This window comes from Notamacropus eugenii, chromosome 7 (genome assembly GCF_028372415.1).
Source record: "Notamacropus eugenii isolate mMacEug1 chromosome 7, mMacEug1.pri_v2, whole genome shotgun sequence".
NCBI lineage: Eukaryota > Metazoa > Chordata > Mammalia > Diprotodontia > Macropodidae > Notamacropus > Notamacropus eugenii.
Window position 1 is genome coordinate 61,013,083 of NC_092878.1, and position 23,580 is coordinate 61,036,662.

Genomic DNA, 23,580 nt, shown 5'->3' on the forward strand with positions numbered 1-23,580 from the left:
CCCTCTTCCTTCTTGGCAGAAGGGCGGGAGGGTCCTGTGGGTACACTACATATACTGTCAGACTTCACCGATGTGTAAGTAGATTTGTTGAACTGCATTTTCCCCCTCGTTGTTATTACTTACCACAAGGGATGGCTTGCTGGGTAAGAGAAAGCGAGAGAATGCATTCAGAAATGAAAGCAACGTAGCAGCAAAAGATGTCAATCAAAATGTAAACTTTGTAAAAAGACAAACAAGAACACAAGTAAAAAATCAAGACAAGGCTACATATGAGCAACTGTACAATATCAAAATATTTATGCCAATGAAATTTAAAGCAAGGGAAATGATGATTTGGGATAAGGTTGGACAGAGAGAAGGCTTCATGAGAGAGGTTGACTCTTGAGCTAGGTCCCCAAAAAAGGATAAAATATGAATCGGTACAGAGGAAGGGAGAACAGGAGTCTGAGAGAAGGAAAAACAATATGAAGAAATGCAAGGAGATAAGAGCAGTGGATCTGTGTCAAGGACCGGGGATGGATAAATCAGTGGCAGATTCAGCAGTGGGGAGCCTGATTAAGGTAGTAACATGGTGAACGCAAACAAAGAAAATCTGTCTGCATGTGTTATGCTGAATGGATGGGAGAAAAGAGACTGGAGACAGGATGACCATAAAGGAAGCTACTACAATAAGCTAGTAATGACCAAGTGAAAGTCTGGTCCAAACAGTGACTGAGGAAAGTTGTGAGAAAGAGTCAACAAATCACGAGGCCTGAACAACATGGTTGTAGAAGAGCGGGAAGTAAAGCAATGGAAGGAGAAAGACGACTTCAGAGGACATAGGCTGTCAGAATAAGTGAGGGAGCCCAGTTTAAGGGAGAAAATGAGTTCCATTTTAGGGACACTGAGTTTGAGACAACAGCAGGATATCCAATTGGAAATCTGCAAGCAGGCTGGAGGTAATCATTTGTGAATGAAAAGGTCCAGCTGTGAGCCAGTAGAGATACTTAGTCATAAGGAAGAGGAAGAAGGCTGAGGTAGAACGTCAGAGAAGCAGGATAAACAAGGGAGCACAGGATTTCAGAAAACAAGAATAGTGTAAAAGGTAGCAAAAAAAAAAGATGGGAAAAGATAATCAGATTTGGCAGGCAGGTCACTGGTGAATTCAGAGAGAAGATTTCAGTGTCATAATGGGGATGGAACCAAATGGATGGAGATGAAAATCAAACTAAGAGGGTGTAAGTGGGAAGGAAAAGGGATTATTGGTATGTTCCACATGTCTAAAAAGTTGAACTGGAAAAGGAAAAAGATAAATAGGATAGTACTTGGAATAGTAGGGTCCAGTTAAGGTTTGCAGTTTCTTTTCTTTTCTTTTTTTTTCAGGAAAGGGGAAAAAAGCATCTCAATTGGAGGGCTGTCACTCACATTTGGGATTGATATGGTCTTCCACATTCCAGACAGAATTAGGGGTCTCCTTCAGATATGGAGAGCAGGTCACTTCCAGTTGCTCCCAGCCCCTGTGAAAGGTGGTCAGAAATGTTTCCCAGAACATCAAGACCCACCCCAAATGGAAAGCCCTTCCGCAGTTATCCACTACCCTTTATGATCCCCTTCTTTAATCTGCAGATGATCCTCCTAATCTCACAAAATTATAACCCAAGACTGCCCCGCAATTGCCACATTATTATTTCGGAGAGAAAATAAAATATGTAAAGGATATGATGCCGAGCCAGAACATCTGTGAGTTTTAGACCTGCCAGGCCACACTGCTCATTGAGACAGCAACATCTGGCCAATGAGCTTTGCACTGCTCACCTGATACCAGCTTTTCACTTCCATTCATCATTGAAGGAAACAACATACAGCTGAGCGCTGGACTGGAAGCAAACAACAAGTAAAAGTGCTTCCCACACAATGGGGTAAGGAAATAAAAGAATGAGGATTAGATAAGAAAACTCAAGAACCCAATGACTCACCATTTGGGCAGTGTCTTCCCTGAGGAGCCCAGGACACAACCTGTGGCCAGATGGATGAGTCGAATTTGACTCCTCAGGACCTTGATCCAGTTCTCAGATTTCCTATTCATCACCTCAATCCGCCAGAAATCATTTGAATCCCCTGTCCCATTCTGCAGCACGAAGCAAGGAAAAAATATATATGAAGCTAAAGGATTTTAAAGAAATGAACAACAGAAAGGGGTGATGAAAATAGATACCTCTCAAACATTACTATGCTATTAAGACAAAAAGTGAAGTAAACTGGCATTAGTCCTTTGGAAGTTGGGGTGAGAGGGGAAGGAGTGTAGTTTCATCCACTGAATAACTGATGAAACCCGGCACACAGTATTACAACCAAGAAAGATCATTTAGTTCCTTGAACCTAGGAATCTAATTTTCTCACTTCACAGAACTATGGTCTAGACTCTAGACACATGATGCTGCCCTCAAGCCACCAACCTCTTATGTTATACCCTGAGCCAGCAGGAACTGATTTGGGCCATTTAAACCCATTACCTTAGCCATCTGGCTGCTCACTGCTCTGAGCCAGGAAGGGTACGGAAGGAAAAAAAAAGCCTGGCCTGTATATTGCTATTTAGGAATCAAGATTTCTTCCAAGTTCTGCTCAGAAGAAGCCCAAAAGATTAAGAGAAGGCTACACAATTCTCATTCATTGGTGACTTCAAACACTTTAAGTTCTAGTAGCTTTTTCCTTGGTAATAGAAAAATAGGGACTGAGAAAGACATTTGATCAAACATAAGGAAGCCATTTCCCCTCTGAGATCACTGAAGCCTTGGCAGTAACTATTGGTCACATTTACCTTCAAGTTACCAAAGGTAATCCCAAAAGATTTAGATGGTCCTTCGCTTTAAAGATCATAGAAGTCAGACAATGTGTATTGGGAGATACCAAAAGTATTATCAACATATGTACTTATGTTCAGCTACATCCATAGATAGGAAATCTGAGGGCCTTCCTGTACTTGGCTTCTGGGTCAAATTTGTTTCACAATGGTCTATGGAATCCAATTAATATCTTTTGACATTTATTACACATCAGTACTAAATGGAACATATAAATATTACGATAAGTTTGGGATAGGGACAGATAGATTTTTATAAACTGCCCTTTCCCACAGTAAGCAAGCCAAAAAATCTTCCAAATGTTAAATGAGCCTTAATTCGGTCCCCAAAGCCTTAGGGACATTCCAAGATTCTGAGGATGACATGTCCTGCTAATATGGCAATAAGCCAGTCCCCACTACTTTTTACAACCTGTGCATCACTTTGGCCATTTACTTACTGTGCCATAGCCAGTGACCTGATAATGCTTCCGGGTCATTGGGGCCTCATGATGATGACTGTGTAGGTTTCGAGAAGTCCTAGAATTCAAAAGAAAGGAATGTTTGCATCATCTAAAGGAAGACAGATAATAGATATGATGTAGAAGGAAAACATCAGAATGAAAGTCAAAATACTATGGCTCTGACCCTGACCTCATCATACCAAGCTATACAACCTATCACAATTTCCTCAGATCTAAAGAGAAGGGTCTAGTTTATATAATCTCTGACTCTAAGACAGAAAAATGCAATTTCTCTCCTAGAGGGGCACCACTGTACCAATTAGGTCTGATGAAATGGAAATTCAGAAAGGGCCATCGGGAAAGGAGAGACTAGAAACTAGTATTAAATCCAGGGTATTACTCAAATAACATCCAGAGAACAAGAAAAGAACCCAAACTCTTTGGTTGCCTGGGACAGAAGGCAACAATATTAAAGAAACTGTATTGTATGGTGGAAAGAGTCATGGGCTTGGAACCAGGAGAGATGTAGGTTCAGATCTACCCTCTGGCAATTAGCTGTGTAACCAACAAGTCCTTTCATTTCTTGGATATTCTGTTTCCTCATCTATAATATGGGGAAAACAATATCTGTCTTGAGGTACTGCCTAGGGTTGTTGTGAGATTCAAATGAGAGAATGGATGTAACTCTGCAGACCTCAAATGGACTCTATGTCCATTATTATTCTTATTCCTGTGGGAAACTTGTGGAAGGACACAGGCAAGAGTCACTCAGAACAGGCAGGTACAGATGGGCTAAGATCACCAACACTGAAGGAACAGTTACACTGATAGGGTCATGTTGTACACTTATTTTGCTTATATTCAGAGAAAGAGTATGCAGTCATGTTAGAAGTGCTACTGGCTCCACAAATAAGGTCCTCTAAGATAAATTATCTCATCTGATCACAAGACAAAACTCTTCCACTGCCTCAAAAAGCAAAAATGTATTCCAAATATGCACACTAACACAGGTATGTACCTCTTTCCCATTACAGCCCTTCCCCTCACTACCCCTCCAACCCCTTTCCCATCACCAGGACTAGCTCCAGCCTCTCTCCCAAGAAAGATATATGACAAAGAAAATGTTGGTAGCTTTATCTGATCCTAAAAAATATATTAACTGCATATTCTAAACAAGACAGGTCTCTGCTCTCTTTCCCCCATCCCAAATCCAGGCTAGTTAGAAAAAAGGCCTGAGTGCCTATCCCATGAGGTCTTCTCATCTTCTCATTCCTTACTTCCCCTGTTTACCAGGTCTTTATACAAATGTGTCTTCTGTTTAGGTCTAGCTAACCAAGAAAAATAATCAAACCCTCCTCCCTCATCCTCAAGCCCCCTTTAGTTCCTGAACATCCTTACTCTTTATGTTCCAGCCGAATGATGTCTCCGTGTCTCACAAACTCTACTGGGAGAGAAGGGTCTAGAGGATCTGCTAAGTAGAAACAAACATTGCCTCATACCATGAATTAGGAATAAAGATGAATGCCATGCCTTTTAAAAATCAGCTCCATGCACATAACTAAGAGTTCAGATCTTCTTCCCAAAGCCAAGTATCAGACCCTGGAAATTTTACCAGTGATTATTTGATCTCTGGCATTCCATTTCCTAGGAGTGAGCCCAAAAAGATGAGAATGAAATTCAACTTTTGTTATAACCTTGAGACCAGGGCCAGTCAGGATCTAGATAGATGACAACGTAGAAAAGGAATTTAAAGTGGCCACAGCAATGCAGAATGGGCCTTTAAAAGTTTCTTTACCAAGAAATGACGAGCTAGGAATATTCTGGAAATGCTAATGCTTTGGAAATAGACCAAGGTCAGACTAAGAAATAAATCTACTGACTAAAAATAGTTATATAATACACACACACACACACACACACACACACACACACACACACACACACACACACACACATCTCTAGGGAATTAGTCAGAAAGCCCAGTCCCAGAGATGGTCATACCTATATGATCTTTCTACAAATCAGAGGACTCATTATAAGTAAAATACCACATGGTTAAATAGTTTATTTTGAAGGAGAAAGTTCATTTTTATCAATTTATGTCAGTAAGTCAGGAAGAATACAAAGACATCCTAGGATACCAGGCTCTCTCCAATGTTGCACATCTGAGTAGGCCCTCAGAACTCCTATTTTCTAGCTGAAATGTCAGAGTTTGAACCTGATAGATGAGCCTGCAAATGGACCATTGACATCATCCAATTAATTATGTCAAAGTAAAATTCAGGGGGCTCAGTTTGCGTTTTCCCTTTACTTCATTCTACAAACAAAACTTTGAGATCTGCTCATCTTAAATGTCATTTATACTATTCCATTAGTTCAAAATACATTAAAAACATAAGACTCAACTAAACTCAATTATGCAGCTGGCCCCCTCTTGGGAAAGAAACTGACACAGTTCCCATGCAATAGATTCATAATTTGTTCTTGGGTAGCACAGAATCAGTCAGAATAATTTTACAAGTCACATTTCTACAAGAAATTGGGCTGGAAGCCATGATAAAAAAGGACAGGGAAAAAAACAAGTGGATTAAAAGGAACAGCAGCAGTGTTGCCTGCAAAGAACTGATTAGTTTATCCCGTAGTAGACTGAGCCAGGTCACCTTAATCTGAAAAATCAAAGCAGACAATAGAGCAAGACAACCAGCAGAAATAGAGGGAAGGTGAACAGGAGGTGCCCTCTGTCCTCTCCACCACTATAGCAGAAGGCACAACCTACAGGTAGCAATCTGTCTGCTCAAAGATAAGAAGATTTGTATGCGAGGTTGGTTAGTAACACCTGAGCCCTGTATAATTCAGCCTCTGAGTAGGAGCCTATCAGCTGGGCTCACACCAGGGAACGTTAGCACAAAGAGGGAAGCTAGAATGAGGCCCTAAGTTACAGGCCCAGACAAATGCTACCATAATACATGGTTGTCAGGCCTCCAGAATTGTAACTGACAGGCATATTCCAATTAAGAATGGTGGCCATCTTGCTATGACACTTTGGGGCACACTGCATGCTGAGATGTGTAAGTTTTAATGGACTCCACAGAAGAAATGAAGGCAGTTGCTATCTGTTCCATGATGATGCCAGCCTCAGGTTCTTGGCTAAGTATGCAATACCAACACTGGATCACAAGGCAAGGCATGGACTTAAACATATTCTTAAATGTTAAACATATCCTAGCATGTTTAATCTATGCCTAGCCCTTGTTCTAATTTTATTTCTTAAAAACATTTATGCAGATTCAGATATGCCCACCTCTGTAGGGACCAGAGGGAAGTTAAATTAAGGATTCACACTACCTAATGACTCAGATAAGAATCAGCCCCCACCACTTCTCTCACTTTCTACTTACCTGTGTTGGCATCATGTTTCTTCACAATCCATAAGTTATTATAGTCTTTGTGCTGATAGGCAGTTACCTAGGAGAAAAAACAAACAAACCATGTCATCCCTGTTGAATCATCTCCTCCAGCCACAGGCTTCTAAACCTATCACATCCTCAGCCCTCAGGCCTGAAATCATCACATCTCGAGAAATGCAGTAGCACACATGAAGATGCCGCCCCTTCCCTTCCTCTGGCTTTGTAAGCCTTTTCTCTTGGGTCTGTTTTGTCAACTTCTATTCCTGCATCTCTGTACTTGTCCTATTTGGATTTTAAACTGCTTGGGGGAGAAATCATGATTAGTTATAAGTAATACAGTAGCCAACATACTTGTCAAGCCTGGCCACTAATACCCACACTTCGGATGTTTCACCTGGGCACCAATGAATCACCAAAAAGAATCTAAACCCTTCTCTAGGACGATGAAGCTGTAGACAACAAACCGAATTCCTCAGAGTTACAGGTGGTCTCTTCATCACTGCTATTGATTGAAAAAGTTTGAGAAGAGAAAACCGGGTGTCAGGGAGAGCTAGTGAAGATGATGGTTTTAGAGAATGGGTTTGGACTTTGGAAGAGGACTTAACATACAGGAATGAGGGCTCTTGGCCAGGGATGCAGCACATCAAATAAGAATGAGAAGGAAAAAAACTAACCATAGATCTCTACTAAACCAACACTATAAAGTATAGTAGAAATAAAAATATCATTGGAGATGCCCAATAATTCACACAAGATAGTATTAAAAAGAAGAGCTGAAGCAATAATGTTCATGGTCTAAGAGTGGCAAATATCCTTAAAGCAAAGAAGTAAATGTGACTTATATGACTCAAATACAGAAATAAAAGAACATCCCCTATTCAAAAACAACAGATTAAAAAAAAAGAAAACGGAATACTATTGAATAGCTATAAGAATACTCCTATAGGAAATCAATGAACCATGGCTGGGAAGCACGGTAAAAATCACAGAACAACAAAACTGAAATAGAAACAACATTGTGGCAGAAGTATGCCACAGAACTATCCAGCCAGACTAGTGCAGCAAATGACGGTGAGTTCCAGAAACAAATCACAAATGTAGCAAATGACCTAGTAGTAATGGAAGACTTTAACTATCCAGTCATCTGCTAAGGGAAAGGGAGGAGGGATCTCTATCTCATAAATTTAGAGCAGCTTATAATTCCCTGACATGCCTTAACAAGAATATAATTCTTTTTTTCTTTTTTTGAGGAAATTGGGGTTAAGTGACTTGTCCAGGGTGACATAGGAAGTAAGTGTCTGAAGCCAAATTTGAACTCAGGTTTCTGACTCCAGGGCTTGTGTTCTATCCACTATGCCACCTAACTAACTGTCACAAGAATATAATTTTTTTATTTTATTATTATTATTTTTTAATGTTTTACAATCACTGCCATAAAATTAAGATTTTATCCCCCGCACACCTACTCCCCACTACCCCCCTTCCTCCCCATGACAGCATATAATTCTGTATAGGTTCTGCATATACTTTCCTATTGAGTACATTTTCACTATAGTCATGCTATATAGTCGAACTAAAATAAATGGAAGAAATCATTTAACAAATCAAAACATGATACACAAAAACACACACACACAAACATGATCTGCTACATTCTGCAAATGACTTCCATATTTCTTTCTCTGAGTGTGGAAGGTGTTTTGCCTTAGAAAACCACCATTGGGATTTTTTTACATAAGTTCTTGCGTTATTATGAAATTCCAAGTCTACCAGAAAAAACTCTCGCACACTGTGGTCATTGCTGTGCACGAAGTTCTCCTGGTTCTGCTCCTTTCACTCAGCATCAGATCATATAAGTCCTTCCAGGCCTCTCTGAAGTCTTCTTGTTCATCATTTCTTATGGCACAATTGTACTCCATTACATTCATATACCATAATTTATTCAGCCATTCCCCAACTGATAGGCATCCCCTTGACTTCCAATTTTTGGCAACTACAAAGAGTGCTGCTATAAATATTTTTGTACATGTGGGACCCTTTCCCATTTTTATGATCTCTTGGGGATACAGCCCTAGTAGCAATATTGCTGGGTCAAAGGGTATGCACATTTTTGTAGCCCTTTGGGCATAGTTCCAAACTGCTCTCCAGAATGGTTGGATCAGCTCACAGCTCCACCAACAATGAATTAGTGTTCCAACTCTCCCACATCCTCTCCAGCATTTATCATTTTCTTGTTCTGTCATGTTTGCCAATCTTATAGGTGTGATTTGGTACCTCAGAGTTGTTTTGATTTGCATCTCTCTAATCAAAAGTGATTTAGAGCATTTTTTCATATGATTATAGATATCTTTAATTTCTTCCTCCAAAAATTGCCTGTTCATATCCTTTGACCATTTATCAATTGGGGAATGACTTGTATGGATATACATTTGAGTCAGTTCTCTATATATTCTAGAAATGAGGCCTTTATCCCCGAGCTTAGCTGTAAAAATTCTTTCCCAATTTACTACATCCCTCCAAATTTTGGTTGCATTGGGTTTGGTTGTGCAAAAACTTCTCAGTTTAATGTAATCAAAATTATCCATCTTGCATTTCATAATGCTTTCTATCTCTTCTTTAGTAAAAAATTCTTCCCTTCTCCATAAATCTGATAAATACACTATTCCTTGCTTCTCCAGTTTATCCATGGTATCAATCTTTATATCTAAATCATGTACCCATTTGGACTTTATTCTTGTGTACGGTGTCAGGCATGGGTCTATGCCTAATTTCCGCCACACTGTTATCCAGTTTTCCCAGCAATTTTTGTCAAATAGTGAGTTCTTATTATAATTCTTTTAAAGGTAGATAAGACAATAAAAAAGGTGATTCTAGTCAATAAAGAAGAGGAACACGCACACGTACACACACACACACACACACACACACACACACACACACTCACTCAGTTGGGTATGGAAATATGTCTTACCCAATAGCAAAGCAACGATGATAAGAAAATGGGTGGGAAGAGGGTAAAGGGAAGGCAGAGGTCAGAAGCAAAACAGATTTTTATGGAAGGACAGGGTAAAAAGGAAAGGATAAACAGAAGAAAATAGGATGGAGGGAAATACATAGTAAACATAACTGTAAATGTGAATGAGATGAACTCACCTATAAAATAGAAGCAGATAGCAGAACGGATTAGAAATAAGAATCTAACAATATGTTGTTTACAAGAGACACACTTGAAACAGAAAAACATTGAATTAAAATAAGGGATTGCAGTTAAATTGAAGTTTCTTTTTTCACTTTTTGGGGGTTTTTTGCTTTTTTGCAATATGGCTAACATGGAAATACGTTTTATATGATTTCACATAAATAAATACTATCATATTGCTTGCCTTTTCAACTTGTGGGGGAGAGGCTGGAAGGAGGGAAAAAATATGTAACAAAATTTTTTTAAAGATTGTTAAAAATAAAATTTCTTTTAAAAAAGAACTCTCAAGAACAAAGTTCTAATGACACAGCTACTAATGTTTCTTTCCTATGAGACAGAAAAGATGAAGCTATCTAAAAAGACTAATTTGGATACCTGGGGAATCCATCCACTAATTCAACAAGTATTTATCATGTGCCAGCTGTGTACCAGGTGCCAGCTAGGCAGTGGATTTAGGGGTTTTTACTGTTATGTACAGAATATAGAACCAAAAGTAGATTGATAGTAGAATGCATACAAAAGAGCAGCAGGATCTTCTAAGTATAAATGACATCAAGACTACTAAATTTCAGATTAAGTGGAAGCTTGCAATGAAGGTAAGGTCTTCTGGGGTCAAAAGGAAAAGACCAGACTGTGACTTAGGATGACTAAGAAAGCAACAAAAGATGACTGAATGAAGGAAGAGCTCTACTCAACTCTTATTTTGCTTCTGTTTTCTCTACCAAGGACAGTGATCTTCAGGCTAGAGAGTATGGGGGAAATGGCTCATATGGAACTAGGAACTCAAGACAGTAAAAAGAGGAGATAGAAAAAAATGGGGACACATTGGAGAAGGAAATGGCAAACCACACCTGTGTCTTTGTCAAGAAAATTCCATGGAAAAAGTCCATGGCGTCATGTTGAATCAGACATGACTGAACAACTGAACAACAAGATGTAGTTATGCTGAGCTACTATCAATGGTTTTTGAAAAAATCAGAGAGAAGAGGAAAGGGATTACAAAACTATAGATAGGCAAATGTCCTGATATTCAAAATAGGAGAAAAGGTCTATCTTTTAAATTGTAGGTAAATAATCCTGATGTCAATTCCTGGCAACATTCCAAAATGTATTATGAAGAGAATGATTTGTGAACATTTTAAAAATTGGTAATCACTAAGAGCTAACAATGTCATATGAGACTAACATCAACTGCTATTTTTGAAAGGCTTACTAGATCAATGAAATAACACAGACATGATCTCTAACAAAGTCTATCATTGTACCATTTTGGACACTACAAAGAGATGTGGACTAAATGACAATACAGTTAGCTAGATTTACAACTGGTTAAATAACCCAACCTATTATAACTGATGGACTAATGTCAACATGGAAAGGAGTCTATACTTAAACATCCCAGTAACGGGTCCTTGACCATGTTGTTCAACATTTTTATCGGTGACTGGGATAAAAGCACAGATGAGATGATTATCAAATTTGTGGATGACAAAACTGGAAAGTACATATGTTGGTGTACAGAAAAATCTCTACATACGTTAATGACAGATTGGATCTAATGAGCTGAAATTTAGTAGGGGTAAATGTGAAGTCACATACATGGGCTTTTTTTTTTCAAGTGTAGGATCTGGAAGATGTAGCTGAATAGTATTTCATGTGAAAAAACACCTGAGGACTTCAGTAAATCATGAATTCAATAGAAGACAATAACACTGGGACAGCTAAAAATGCAAGCCCTCTCTTAAACTAGGTTAAAATTTATCTAGTGTCTAGATTAAGAGAACTGATAATTACATTATACTCTAAGCCCAGGCAGAGTATATGTGGAATAATATGTTCAGTTCTAGGTACCACATTCTAGGAAGAACATTTACAACTGGGAACATATGCAGAGAAGTGTGACTAGGATGGTGGGGAGATTCATATACATGCCATAAAAAGGTTAGTAGAAGGAACTTGGAACGCTTAACCTAGGATAAAACTTACAATGAACATAAGAGCTCTTTTTGGGCATCCAAAATACTTCTTTGCATACGGAAAAAAGAATTAGGTTCATTTTGCAAAACTTTGGCCACAAAAAACAGAGCCAGAAGTATTGCGTAGAAGTTGCAAAGAGGCAGAACTTTGGTTTAATATGAGGAAGAACTTCCTAAGGATTAGAATTGTCCAAAAGGTAGAATGTGCTACCTTGGGAGTTAGAGAAGTAGGAATCACAGTAAATCTTCAAGTATAAACTGGATGACCACTTTGAATGTTATAGAAAGGATTCCTATTAAAAAAAATAGTTTGGAATAGATGACCTTTTCGGCTCCTTCCAACTTTTTTATGATCATATAACAATGAGAACTTAATCAGTATGTTAACAATATAAAAAAGAAAGAAATCCTCTAGCAGAAGATTAATGTCTTAAATTATCTAACAATAGAAGAAAGTAGAATGGAAGCTAGTAAGTTTTAACACCTGGAAGGATGGAGTTTAAGTCTGCACTAAGTTTGAAAACACTGATACATATCTTTATTGCAAAAGATGGACACACAGTCAAGACACAGCACCACAGACCTGGGAGGGCCTTTGATATCTTCTAAATCAATCATCATTACCCAGATGAGGAAACAGAAGCTCACATATATGAGGGACTTGTCCATTCAGACTGGAATGAAAAGTACAATTTCAGCTCCTAATCTAGGGCCTAAATAAAGCAGGGTACCTTTTTATGTCTCTAAAATGATTCCATAAGCATACATTATAGAGAATTAACCTTGTAACTGCTAACTGTTCCTTTCACAGAAGTCTTTCTTTCTTTTCACATTAAATAAGGATTATTTTCTATTCATAAGTCAAGAGTCAGAATTTACCATATTTCTGATATCATCATTATGAAAATAAGAAGGGAGGGGACGGGGCATTATGTACAAAGTAAAACTATGGACTAGGAATCAGAGAGCAGAATTAAACAATAAATCTATGATAATGATTGAAATAACTCTAGAAACTAAGAGAAAATAAGTAATAAAATATTATAAAGAAGAATAGAAAAATTAAAGAACCTTAAAGTTTTTTTTAAGATTATAATACTTATTTAGCAGATATTAAAATTGTGACAAGAGATTGTGGAATCAGATTATAAAGGAGTTTGTGTTGTAGTTATCCTGGGACAAGAGAATCAAACTGCTGGTAAATACAGCAGACAATATCTCAAGCTAATGCAAGCAGTATCACAAAGCAAATAAGGAATTCTCACCAACTGAGTCATGAATTCTGGGGCTTGCCAGTCAGTGGGAGATGATATGGCAAGGGATGTGGTGAAGATGAAAGCATCAGTCATAGCATCATGAATTCATAGCTGGCAGCGATCTAGAGATTACCTAGTCCAGTCATTCTATTACACAGAAGAAGAAAGGGAGGTCTACAGAAGCAAAGTGCCTTTCCCAAGATCACACAGGTAGTAAATAGCCCAGGCAGGACTCAAAACTCTGATTCCATATTCTTTCCAACTCTCTCTCTCTCTTTCTTTCACATACATACACATACATGTACAAACACATATTTTTAGGGGAAAAAAAGGCAAGATAGACTTCAGCATCAACATTTTCATACTTTAAGGTTAGGTCTAGAGGGCCATTCTTATTCCCACCATAGCATTTTGAGTATATAATCCATGAATTTTATGGTGAGTCCTTAATTGGACCTTATACTGACCGGGAAAGGAAGAAGTTGGAAGGGGAGGATTGTTTCTGGGGAAGAGATGAAATGTAGGGATCAGAACCATGGATTTGAAGGTCACAGTTCCAATCACAGGTCTGCTTGCTACTCGTGATCTTGGACAAGTCCCTCAACCTCTGAAGGTCTCAATTTTCTTATCTATGAAATGAAGGGGTTGAACCAGATAATCTCTCATATCTCTTCCAGCTCTAAATTCTATAATCCCTTTAGAGGGACACTCGGAGACATCCCAGTTACTATCTGTTCATTAATTTTGAACCCTAGGTAGGATATAACACCAGTTTCTAATAACTTTCATACCTTTCATTTCTGGGACATGTCTGATCCTTGGAGGTCCCAGATATCCAAAATAAGCAAAATGAAGGGCTAGCAGAAGTACTAACAAAGGAATCTACACTCAAGGGCTCACTCACCTGCTGCTGGCGTGCACCAACTCCTTCCGGATAAAGGTGCCAGTGTGAATGGAGGTAGCCACTGGCCATTCGGAGATTCTTCACTGTAATCACAGAACCATATGCCAAGTCTGAAAAAGCAGGAGAAATGGATATTCACAGGCTCATTTCTAAAGCACTTCAATTAACACATAGTCCCAAACCACAAAAATCTCTAACTTTGCCTTGTTCTCATAACACTTTTCCCATCGTCATAACCCAGTGGAAGACAAGCAAGTCACATATATGCAGCCTCATTGACCAAATAAAGATCACTGGTATGTCTCACTTAATCTTCTCTATCCATGATGACTGAATGTGATTGTCCTGATAAAGAACATCTATAATCCTCCTCTAGACGAAGATACACAATCAGGTAGAGAAGGCAAATGTATTGTTGGCACATTTCACTATTAACTGTATCTTCCTTTCAGCTCTAAATCTATGGTTCTAATCTTTAAGGCATTTATTTTGTAACCTACTTGGATGGCAATTTTGAAGTTGGTTTTGGGTTTTTTCTTATGAACCCTATTATGTTATAACCAGCAGGGGTGGGGAATCTGTGGCCTCAAGGCCACATGTAACCCACTAGGTCCTCAAGTGTGGCCCTTTAACTGAATCCAAATTTCACAGAACAAATCCCCTTAATAAAAGGGGATTTTTAAGAAGAAGATTATTTTTATTAAGGGGATTTGTTCTACAAAGTTTGAATTCAGTCAAAGAGCCACACTTGAGGACCTACAGGGCTACATGTGGCCTCGAAGCTGCAAGTTCCCCATTCCTGGATAAGATCATATCACAGAACCAATATATGGACTACTTCTAGGAGAGATCCTCAGGTGAAAAGAAAAAAATGGCAAGACAAAAGCAGGGAAAATAGATGAATCTAACACCACACAATCTTCTCTGCCTTAAAATTTATCTCATAGGATGAAAGGCCAAACCTTATACCTGTGCTTTTGTACTTATCACTTTCTACTTCACCCACAACCTAACTTCCCTATTTTTCTCCTTCTTTCTGACATTTCCAATCTCTACTGACTCTTTCCCTTTTGTTTAAAGACATATTCAGATCTCCACTATACCTAAAAGCAAAAGTGCCTTTACCTGTCCCCTATTCTCCCTTCCATCTCTCATTTTCCTTCTTTTTTTCCACAGTAAGCTTCTGAAAAGAACAGTCAATATTGCCTACCTCCATTTTCTTACCACTTATTTATGTCTTAAGTCTCTGTAGCTCATATCCACTACTCTAGTGAAAGTGGTCACCAAAAACTTATTTACCTTGTCTCAGTTCTCTTATCAGCCTAATTACATTTGAGTCATACTGATCACCTCCTACATACACCTACATTTGACTCAACATCATCACCTACATACATCATCACCTATATACACCAACATTTGACTCAACTGATCACTCCCTCCATAACTGCCCATGATACCTGATTTGAAACTTCCATTAATGACATGAAGGGTAGGGTGGGGAGAGAAAATCCATTTTTTGGTTTCACCACTGGAAAGATCTCAGTTTTCTCTGCCCAGCTTAACCCTTTAAATTATCCCTCCAGGTCATTCAGAGTCTTCCTCCCCATCACCTCCACCAAGAACACTGAAACCTTTGGTAGATCAATCTTTTGGACTTTTCCAGTCCAACTCCTAGGAATTCCCACCATTGATCTAGCCCAGACAATGGATATTCTGAAAGAAGCCATTTCTAAGGGAATCTCACGTTCTGGAATGGAAGCATTGTGAAGGTTGTTCCCCAAAAGCCGAGACTGGAAGGCAGAACTGAAAAAGCCATCACCAGGGCCACTGGAAGAAAAGATGGAGATATAGTAGCCATAAGACATAAGGGGGAAAAATCAGGTGGTGTTGGAGACTGTGATTTGTCAATAGCACTAGGAATCATCTCACTTAGCAGTTTTAAAGAAGTACATACAAAGAGTTGTGACTTCCCTATCCTATTAAGTAAGACCCCAGATTCAGGAGAAAGGCCATGCTGGTTTATTTGGATATAAAGAGATTATCCTTTTCCTTCTGACCACCATACTAACCTTTCTTGATCTCAGGGTTAACACAGGGAATAGAATAGAAAAAAGATAAGATACGACTACTCTGCTTCACATCCCTCTTCCCGTTTACACCAAGACACCCGCCATCCTATTCTCTGATCAGAGGATCATCTATCTCAACAAAATCTTTCTATAATAACAAAACCATGACTGCAGGGCTTTAAAGATAGGCTTAGAGGCAAGAGTGTGGAGATTCAGGAAGTACCTTCTATTCAATATGATGAAGTGAACTGCAAATACGGTAGTATAGAGAATGAAAGGAAACACAATGAGGCACAAGATCCGGGCTGCCAAGTGTTTCCCCAGTGTTACCTGCAAAACAAAGACGAAATCCACACAACCTAAGGAAGAGCTCACCAAGAAAAAAAAATACATATGTCATCCCAATATTCTCATCAATATATAAGCATCTAAAAGGTGCAGAGGGTTAAATACAGGGTGCTACTGGAGGGGGCTTGGGTTTTTTTGTTTGTTTTTATGAACTTAACAAATACTTGACAAAAGTTTTACAAAAATATTGTTTGCTCACCATTGTAAGATTAAGGTCTCCCAGCAGCTGCCAAAGGTCTGAAATTGTATTCAGTCCTACGTGAAGGACAATAAAGAGGCCAACAAACTTGACCCCTAAAGCACCAGCAAGACTGACTCCTGTCAGACAGAGCCAGAACCACCAATAGGCAGAGAAGGGCCTGCAAAACCAACAGAAAAGGATATTCCCTTGTAGCAAAGAACAATGGGGGGACAAGATAAAAGTTTCCTCCTCTGTAACATAAGGGGTTGGACTTGTTCAGTCGTTTTTCAGTTGTGTCTGATACTTCATGACCCCATTTGAGGTTTTGTTGGCAAAGATACTAGAGTGGCTTGCCATGTCCTTCTCCAGCTCACTTTACAGATGAGGCAACGGAAGTCAAGAGGGTTAAGTGGCTTGCCCAGGGTCACACAGCTAGTAAGTGTCTGAGGCCAGATTTCAATTCAGGAAGATGAGTCTTCCTGACTCCACGCCCAGCACTCTATCCATTGCGCTACCTGGCTGCCCTAGGAGTTAAACTTAGATTCCTCTAAGGTTCCTTCCACCTCTAAAAATCCTATAATTCTATAAAAATTCTATACTATATTCTAAGAGTTCAACTGAAATCTACTTTTCATTAATGACTACTCAGAATCAAAAAGAAAATTCAGTAAAGCCCTCTGGATACAAAACAGCTAAGAAATTTAAAGAGGCCAGAGCCAGCTGGTACAAATGTATTCAGATTTGATTTGCTTTATTGGTTTGAATGTGAGTAAGACAAAAATTGCTTCTAGAAAGCCTAGGTACTAGCCCTTTTTATTTTTTTTTGGCCTGAATAAGATGGACGATTAGGCTCCCTCTGTTATACCAGGACCAAAAGGGAAGTCAAAGACCTGTCTGAGAAGAATATTAGAATTTTTCGATGAATTCTAGAACTGTCCAAGGCCATCAGGAATTTTTGCAGTAGTATAACCTCTTAGGTGCACACTACATTTACTGCAATGAATTAAAAGTTTTCAAACATTTATCATGTGGCTCCCTGATGAGATGGGAAGGGATCTAGCCACTAAGGACAAGATATGAGGTGGAAGGCAAAGAGGCTTTCATTTTTCTTGATGACAGAAACCCAAAGGACAAAATGACCAAGTATCTTAAAACCCCATCCACTCAAAGATTTAGCTTACCTATCTGCACAGGAGTTATACTTGACCATACTCAGCATTGCAGCCATGATGAAGAACATGAGGATGGGATCCAGAAGTATGTACTGTGACAAAGTAAGGCAGCCAGTGTCTGAAAAACAGTTCAAGCCCTTCAGAAAAAGTGGATCAGATTCAGAGATGCGCCCAAGAGCCAAAATACCTGAATGCTGATCAATCTATCAATAATAATTTCTCAAACACCTACTATGTGTCAGGCTCTTTGCTAAGCACTGAAGATACAAAAACAAAAATGAAAAAGTCAATGGTGAGGCCTGAGTTCCAGAAAACCCAAGAGGCAAAACTATTTCCCTTAAATTAAATTCACTTTTAGGTCAGCTGTGTGTATGCATTTGTAATGGAAGGATAAAGATAAGAGAAATTAACTTCTATATACGAAAGGTCTACAAAGTGCTTTTCTCACTACAACCCTTGTGAGACATGTATTGCAAGCCTCATCATCTCCACTTTACAGATGTGGAAACTGAGGCTCAGAGAGGTTTAAAGACTTGCCTAGATCACAAAATCAGTAAGCATCCAAACCAGATTTTTTTTTGGGGGGGAGGGGAAGACCTGGATTCAACTCTTGCCTTTGATGTACACCAGCTATGTGATGTCAGGCAACTCTCTAGGATTACACATTATACAGTAGTTGTTTGATAGCCACTGGCAGAGGATTTCTTCACTGGGAGTTCCTATGCCAATGAAATCATAGATCCAGGACTGTCCCCTCCCCCCCCCGAAAAAATCAAAGCCATCTACTACTGGATAAAAAAATACATAAACATAAAGCAGTAGACTAAATTAGATAAGATTCAGAAAGATTTACATTAGTCTAGCATTCAACAAATCCAAAAATTACTGGGGAAAGGACTTTTTATTCAATAAAAACTTTTGGGGAAAATAGCAAATAGTCTGGCAGAAAGAGATTTAGAGCAACATCTTATAGTCAGTCTATACCAAAATAAACTATAAATGTTTGATAAAAATATCTAAACATAAAAAGTTACATCACAAAAGAATCAAGAGAAAGGAAATCTATATTTTTCCATAACTATGAATTGGGAAAGAATCCATAAGCAGACATGGGAAGAATATTACAAAAGGCAAAATAGATAACTTTTGTTACATGAAATTTAAAAGATTTTACACAAATAAAGGCAGCTAGAGTTAGAAGATCATGAACGGGAAAAGACCATTGTGTTAAATATCTAAGATAAAAAGTTTGACAAGCAGAATTTGGAAGAACTGCACAAATCTATAAGATAATTCATTCCCTCATAGAACATTTTGTCAAAGGTATGAGCATTTTAAAACAGAAAAAATATTAACTATCAACAATTGTCTAAGAAACTATTCAAAATCACTAATAATTAGGAAACTCAAAAGTACAAAATTAATACTCTCAGAGGAAGAAATTAAAGCTGTCTATAGTTATATGAAAAAATGTTCTAAATCACTATTGATTAGATAGACACAAATCAAAACAACTCTGAGGCACCACAACACATCTATCAGATTGGCTAACATGACAAAACAGGAAGATGATAAATGTTGGAGAAGATGTGGGAGAGTTGGAACACTAATTCACTGTTGGTGGAAGTGTGAGCTGACCCAACCATTCTGGAGAGCAATTTAGAACTAAGCCCAAAGGGCTATAGAACTGTGCATACTCTTTGAACCAGCAACATCGCTTCTAGGGCTGTATACCAAAAAGATCATAAAAATGAGAAAAGGTCCCACATGTACAAAAATGTTCATAGCAGCTCTTGCTGTGGTGGTCAAGAACTGGAAAGTGAGGGAATGCCCATTAATTGGGAAATGGCTGAACAAGTTGTGATAGGAGTGTAATGGAATAATACTATTGTGCTATAAGAAATAACGAACAGGCAGCCTTCGGAAAAACCTGGAAAGACTTACATGAAATGATGCTGATTGAAATGAGCAGAACCAGGAGAACCTTATACACAGTAACAGCCACAGGGTGCAAGGACTGTTTCTGATAGACAGCCCTTCACAGCAATGCAAGGACCTAAAACATTTCCAAAGGACTCGACGCAAAATGCCATCCACATCCAGAGAAAGAAAGATAGAGTTGGAACACAGAATGAAGCAGACTATTTTCTCTTGTGTTATGTTTTGTTTTGGTTTGGTTTTTCTCATGGTTCCTCCCATCCATTTTAATCCTTCTATGCAATATGACTAAAGTGAAAATTTATTTAATAAGAATGTATGTATAGAACCCATATAAGATTGCATGCCATCTCGGGGAGGGAGAGAAAATTTAAAACTTATGGAAGTGGTTGTTGAAAACTGAAGACATTAATTAATTAATTTAAAAAATAATACTCTAAGGTGGCACCTCATACTCATTAAATTGGAAAGGATACCATAATTAAATGTTGGAAGGGCTGTGGACAAATGAGGATGCTAATGCTGGTGGATATGATGAACAGGGTCCAACCATTCAGGGAATAATTCGGAATTATGCAAGAAAAAGTAACAAGGGGGGCAGAGCCAAGATGGCGGAGTAATAGTATGCACTTGCTAGAGTACAGCCCCCAAGCCCAGATAAATACCTGTAAAAAATGGCTCCAAACAAATTCTGGAGCTGCAGAACCCACAGAATGACAGAGTGAAACAAATCTCCAGACCAAGACAGCCTGTAAGGACCCCAGGAAGTATCTATTACACCACGCTGGGGGCAGGTGACAATCCAGTGTGGGCCACGCTGGCACAAACACGACCTGGGCAGGCCTTGGGGAAACTGAATCTCTCACACTTGTGTCAGTTTCCAGACTTCAGGACCCCAAAACGCCAAGAACAAATTGAAAGGCCAGTGGAAAAAGCCTGTGGGACCAGTGTGGGAAAGTGGAGTAGTCTGGTCCCAGCCCCAGGGTAGCAGAGGGGGAAGGAGGTTGAGGAACCCATGGCAGCCATAGCAGCAACAAGGGCAGAGACAGCGACTGTTTCTGGAGCTCTAGGTCCACAGATTGTGGGGGAATTGAGTAGCTGACAGTACACTCCCCACTCTCACTGGAAGCAGAGATCTACCTTGACAAAGAGCTCAAAAGTCAAGTAAATGGCCGGGCAAGTGAGTAAAAACTGAAAAAAGAATCAGACTATAGAATCTTACTTTGGTGACAAGGAAGACCAAAACATGCAAACAAGAGAAAATAAAGTTAAAGCTCTTCCATCCAAAGCCTCCAAGAAAAATATGGTCTCAGGCCATGGAAGAGCTCAAAAAGGATTTTGAAAATCAAGTAAGAGAATTTGAGCAAAAACTGGGAAGAGAAATAAGAGTGATGCAAGGAAATCATGAAAAACAAGTCAACTGCTTGCTAAAGGAGACCCAAAAAAATGCTGAAGAAAACAACACTATAAAAAATAGATTAACTCAAATTACAAAAGAGATCCAAAAAGCCAATGAAAAGAAAAATGCTCTAAAAAGCAGAATTGGCCAGATGGAAAAGAAGGTCCAAAAGCTCATTGAAGAAAATAATTCCTTAAAGATTAGAATGGAGCAAATGGAAGCTAATGATTTTATGAAAAATCAAGAAATTATAAAACAAAACCAAAGGAATGAAAAAAATAGCAGACAATGTGAAATATCTCATTGGAAAAACAACTGACCTGGAAAATAGATCCAGGAGAGACAATTTAAAAATTATTGGACTACCTGAAAACCATGATCAAAAACAGAGCCTAGACATCATCTTCCAAGAAATTATCAAGGAAAACTGCCCTGATATTCTAGAACCAGAGGGTAAAATAAACATTTAAAGAATCTACTGATCATCTCCTGAAAGAGATCTCAAAAGGAAAACTCCTAGGAATATTGTAGCAAAATTCCAGAGCTCCCAGGTCAAGGAAAAAATATTACAAGCAGCCAGAAAGAAACAATTCAAGTATCATGGAAATATAATCAGGATAATACAAGATCTTGCAGCTTCTATGTTAAGGGATCGAAGGGCTTGGAATATGATATTCCAGAAGTCAAATGAGCTAGGATTAAAGCTAAGAATCACCTACTCAGCAAAACTGAGTATAATATTTCAACAGGAAAAAAATGGTCATTCAATGAAATAGAGGACTTTCAAGCATTCTTGAAAAGACCAGAGCTGATAGAAAATTTGATTTTCAAACACAAGAACCAAGAGAAGCATAAAAAAGTAAACAGGAAAGAGAAATCATAAGGGATTTACTAAAGTTGAACTGTTTATCTTCCTACATGGAAAGATAATATTTATAACTCGAGACTTTTCTCAGTACTAGGATTATATATATGTAGACAGAGAGAGACAGAGGGATTATATACATATAGACAGAGGACACAGGGTGAGTTGAATAGGAAAGGATGATACGTAAAAAAATAAAATTAAGGGGTGAGCGAAGAATATATTGGGAGGAGAAAGGGGAAAATAAAATGGTGCAAATTATCTCTCACATAAAACAGGCAAGAAAAGCTTTTTTCAATGGAAGGGAAAAGAGGGGAAGTGAGAAAGAAAAAATGAACCATGTTCTCATCACATTTGGCTTAAGGAGGGAATAACATGCATACTCAATTTGCTGTGAAACTCTTATCTTACACTACAGGAAAGTAGGGGAGAAGGTGAAAAGTGTGGGGGGGGGAGTGATAGAAGGGAGGGCAAATGGGAGGAGGGCATAATTAGAAGTAAATACTTTTGAAGAGGGATAGGGTCAAAAAAGAGACTAGAATAAATGGGGGGCAGGATAGGATGGAGGGAAATATAGGTAGTCTTCCACAATATGACTATTATGGAAGTCTTTTGCTTAACTACGCATGTATAACATATATCAAATTGCTTGCCTTCTCAGTGGGGATGCATAGGGAGGGAGGAAGGGAGAGAAGTTGGAACTCAAAGTTTTAAAAATAAATGTAAAAAATTCTTTTTACATGCAACTGGGAAATAAGATATACAGGCAATGGGGTATAGAACTCTATCCTGTCCTCCAAGAAAATAGAGGAGATGGGGATAAGAGAAGGGAGGGGTGTGATAGAAGGGAGGGCAGATTGGGGGAAGAGGTAATCAGAATGCATGCTGTCTTGAGGTGGGTGAAAGGAAGAGATGAGGAGAAAATTTGGAACTCAAAATCTTGTGGAAATGAATGTTGAAAACTAAAAACAAATAAGTAAATTAAATTTTTTTAAAAAGTTGTAATTTGTTCATACCCTTTGACCTAGAGATCCAACTACTAGGTTTATACCCACAATGAGGTTAATGACAGCAAGAAAAGATTCTCACATACAAAAATATTCACAGAAGTATTATTAGTAATAAGTAACTAGGTCAAAATATTTGTCAATAATCAGAGCATGGCAGAACAAACTGTAACATATTAACATAAGAGACTATATAAGGAAGAATGAATCTAAAAATCTCAAAGAAATAGGCAGACTTGAACAAAGTGATACAAGAAGAAGAAAGCAAAGCCAAAAAAACCTCAATATGCACAATGACTAAAACAATGTAAACAGATGCAACACTAACAAAAACCATCAATAAACTCAAAAAAATCTCGACACTAAAATGTAACAAAATGTAGTTCACAGACAACAAGACAACATTTGGTGTCAAATGACTAAAATTAAAGCACATGTCTTTATTTCTTACAAATCAGTAAGGCACAGAAATACAAATTGTTATACATCATCACTTAAATTATTCTATTAGATAATTGTTTTTTTTAAAAAATGTACTTTGTGGGGGGATTGAGTGTTTGCTGGGTAGTGTCTA

General features: G+C 38.4%; 1 protein-coding gene across 3 annotated transcripts in view; it reads right to left on the reverse strand.

Moving 5' to 3' along the window:
• Positions 1-23,580, reverse strand: part of POMT2 (protein O-mannosyltransferase 2) — a 42,996-nt gene that overhangs the window by 6,391 nt on the left and 13,025 nt on the right. For 2 of the 3 annotated variants that reach the window (XM_072622350.1, XM_072622352.1), the window contains exons 5-14: positions 17,807-17,915; positions 16,644-16,803; positions 16,320-16,426; positions 15,772-15,854; positions 14,025-14,134; positions 6,681-6,747; positions 4,681-4,753; positions 3,280-3,358; positions 1,956-2,107; positions 1,405-1,496 (exon numbers count right to left, since the gene is read on the reverse strand). In XM_072622350.1, coding sequence (XP_072478451.1) covers positions 1,405-1,496; positions 1,956-2,107; positions 3,280-3,358; positions 4,681-4,753; positions 6,681-6,747; positions 14,025-14,134; positions 15,772-15,854; positions 16,320-16,426; positions 16,644-16,803; positions 17,807-17,915 — 1,032 coding nt within the window. The remainder of the gene's footprint in view (positions 1-1,404; positions 1,497-1,955; positions 2,108-3,279; positions 3,359-4,680; positions 4,754-6,680; positions 6,748-14,024; positions 14,135-15,771; positions 15,855-16,319; positions 16,427-16,643; positions 16,804-17,806; positions 17,916-23,580) is intronic. The other variant, XM_072622351.1, reaches the window with a different exon arrangement.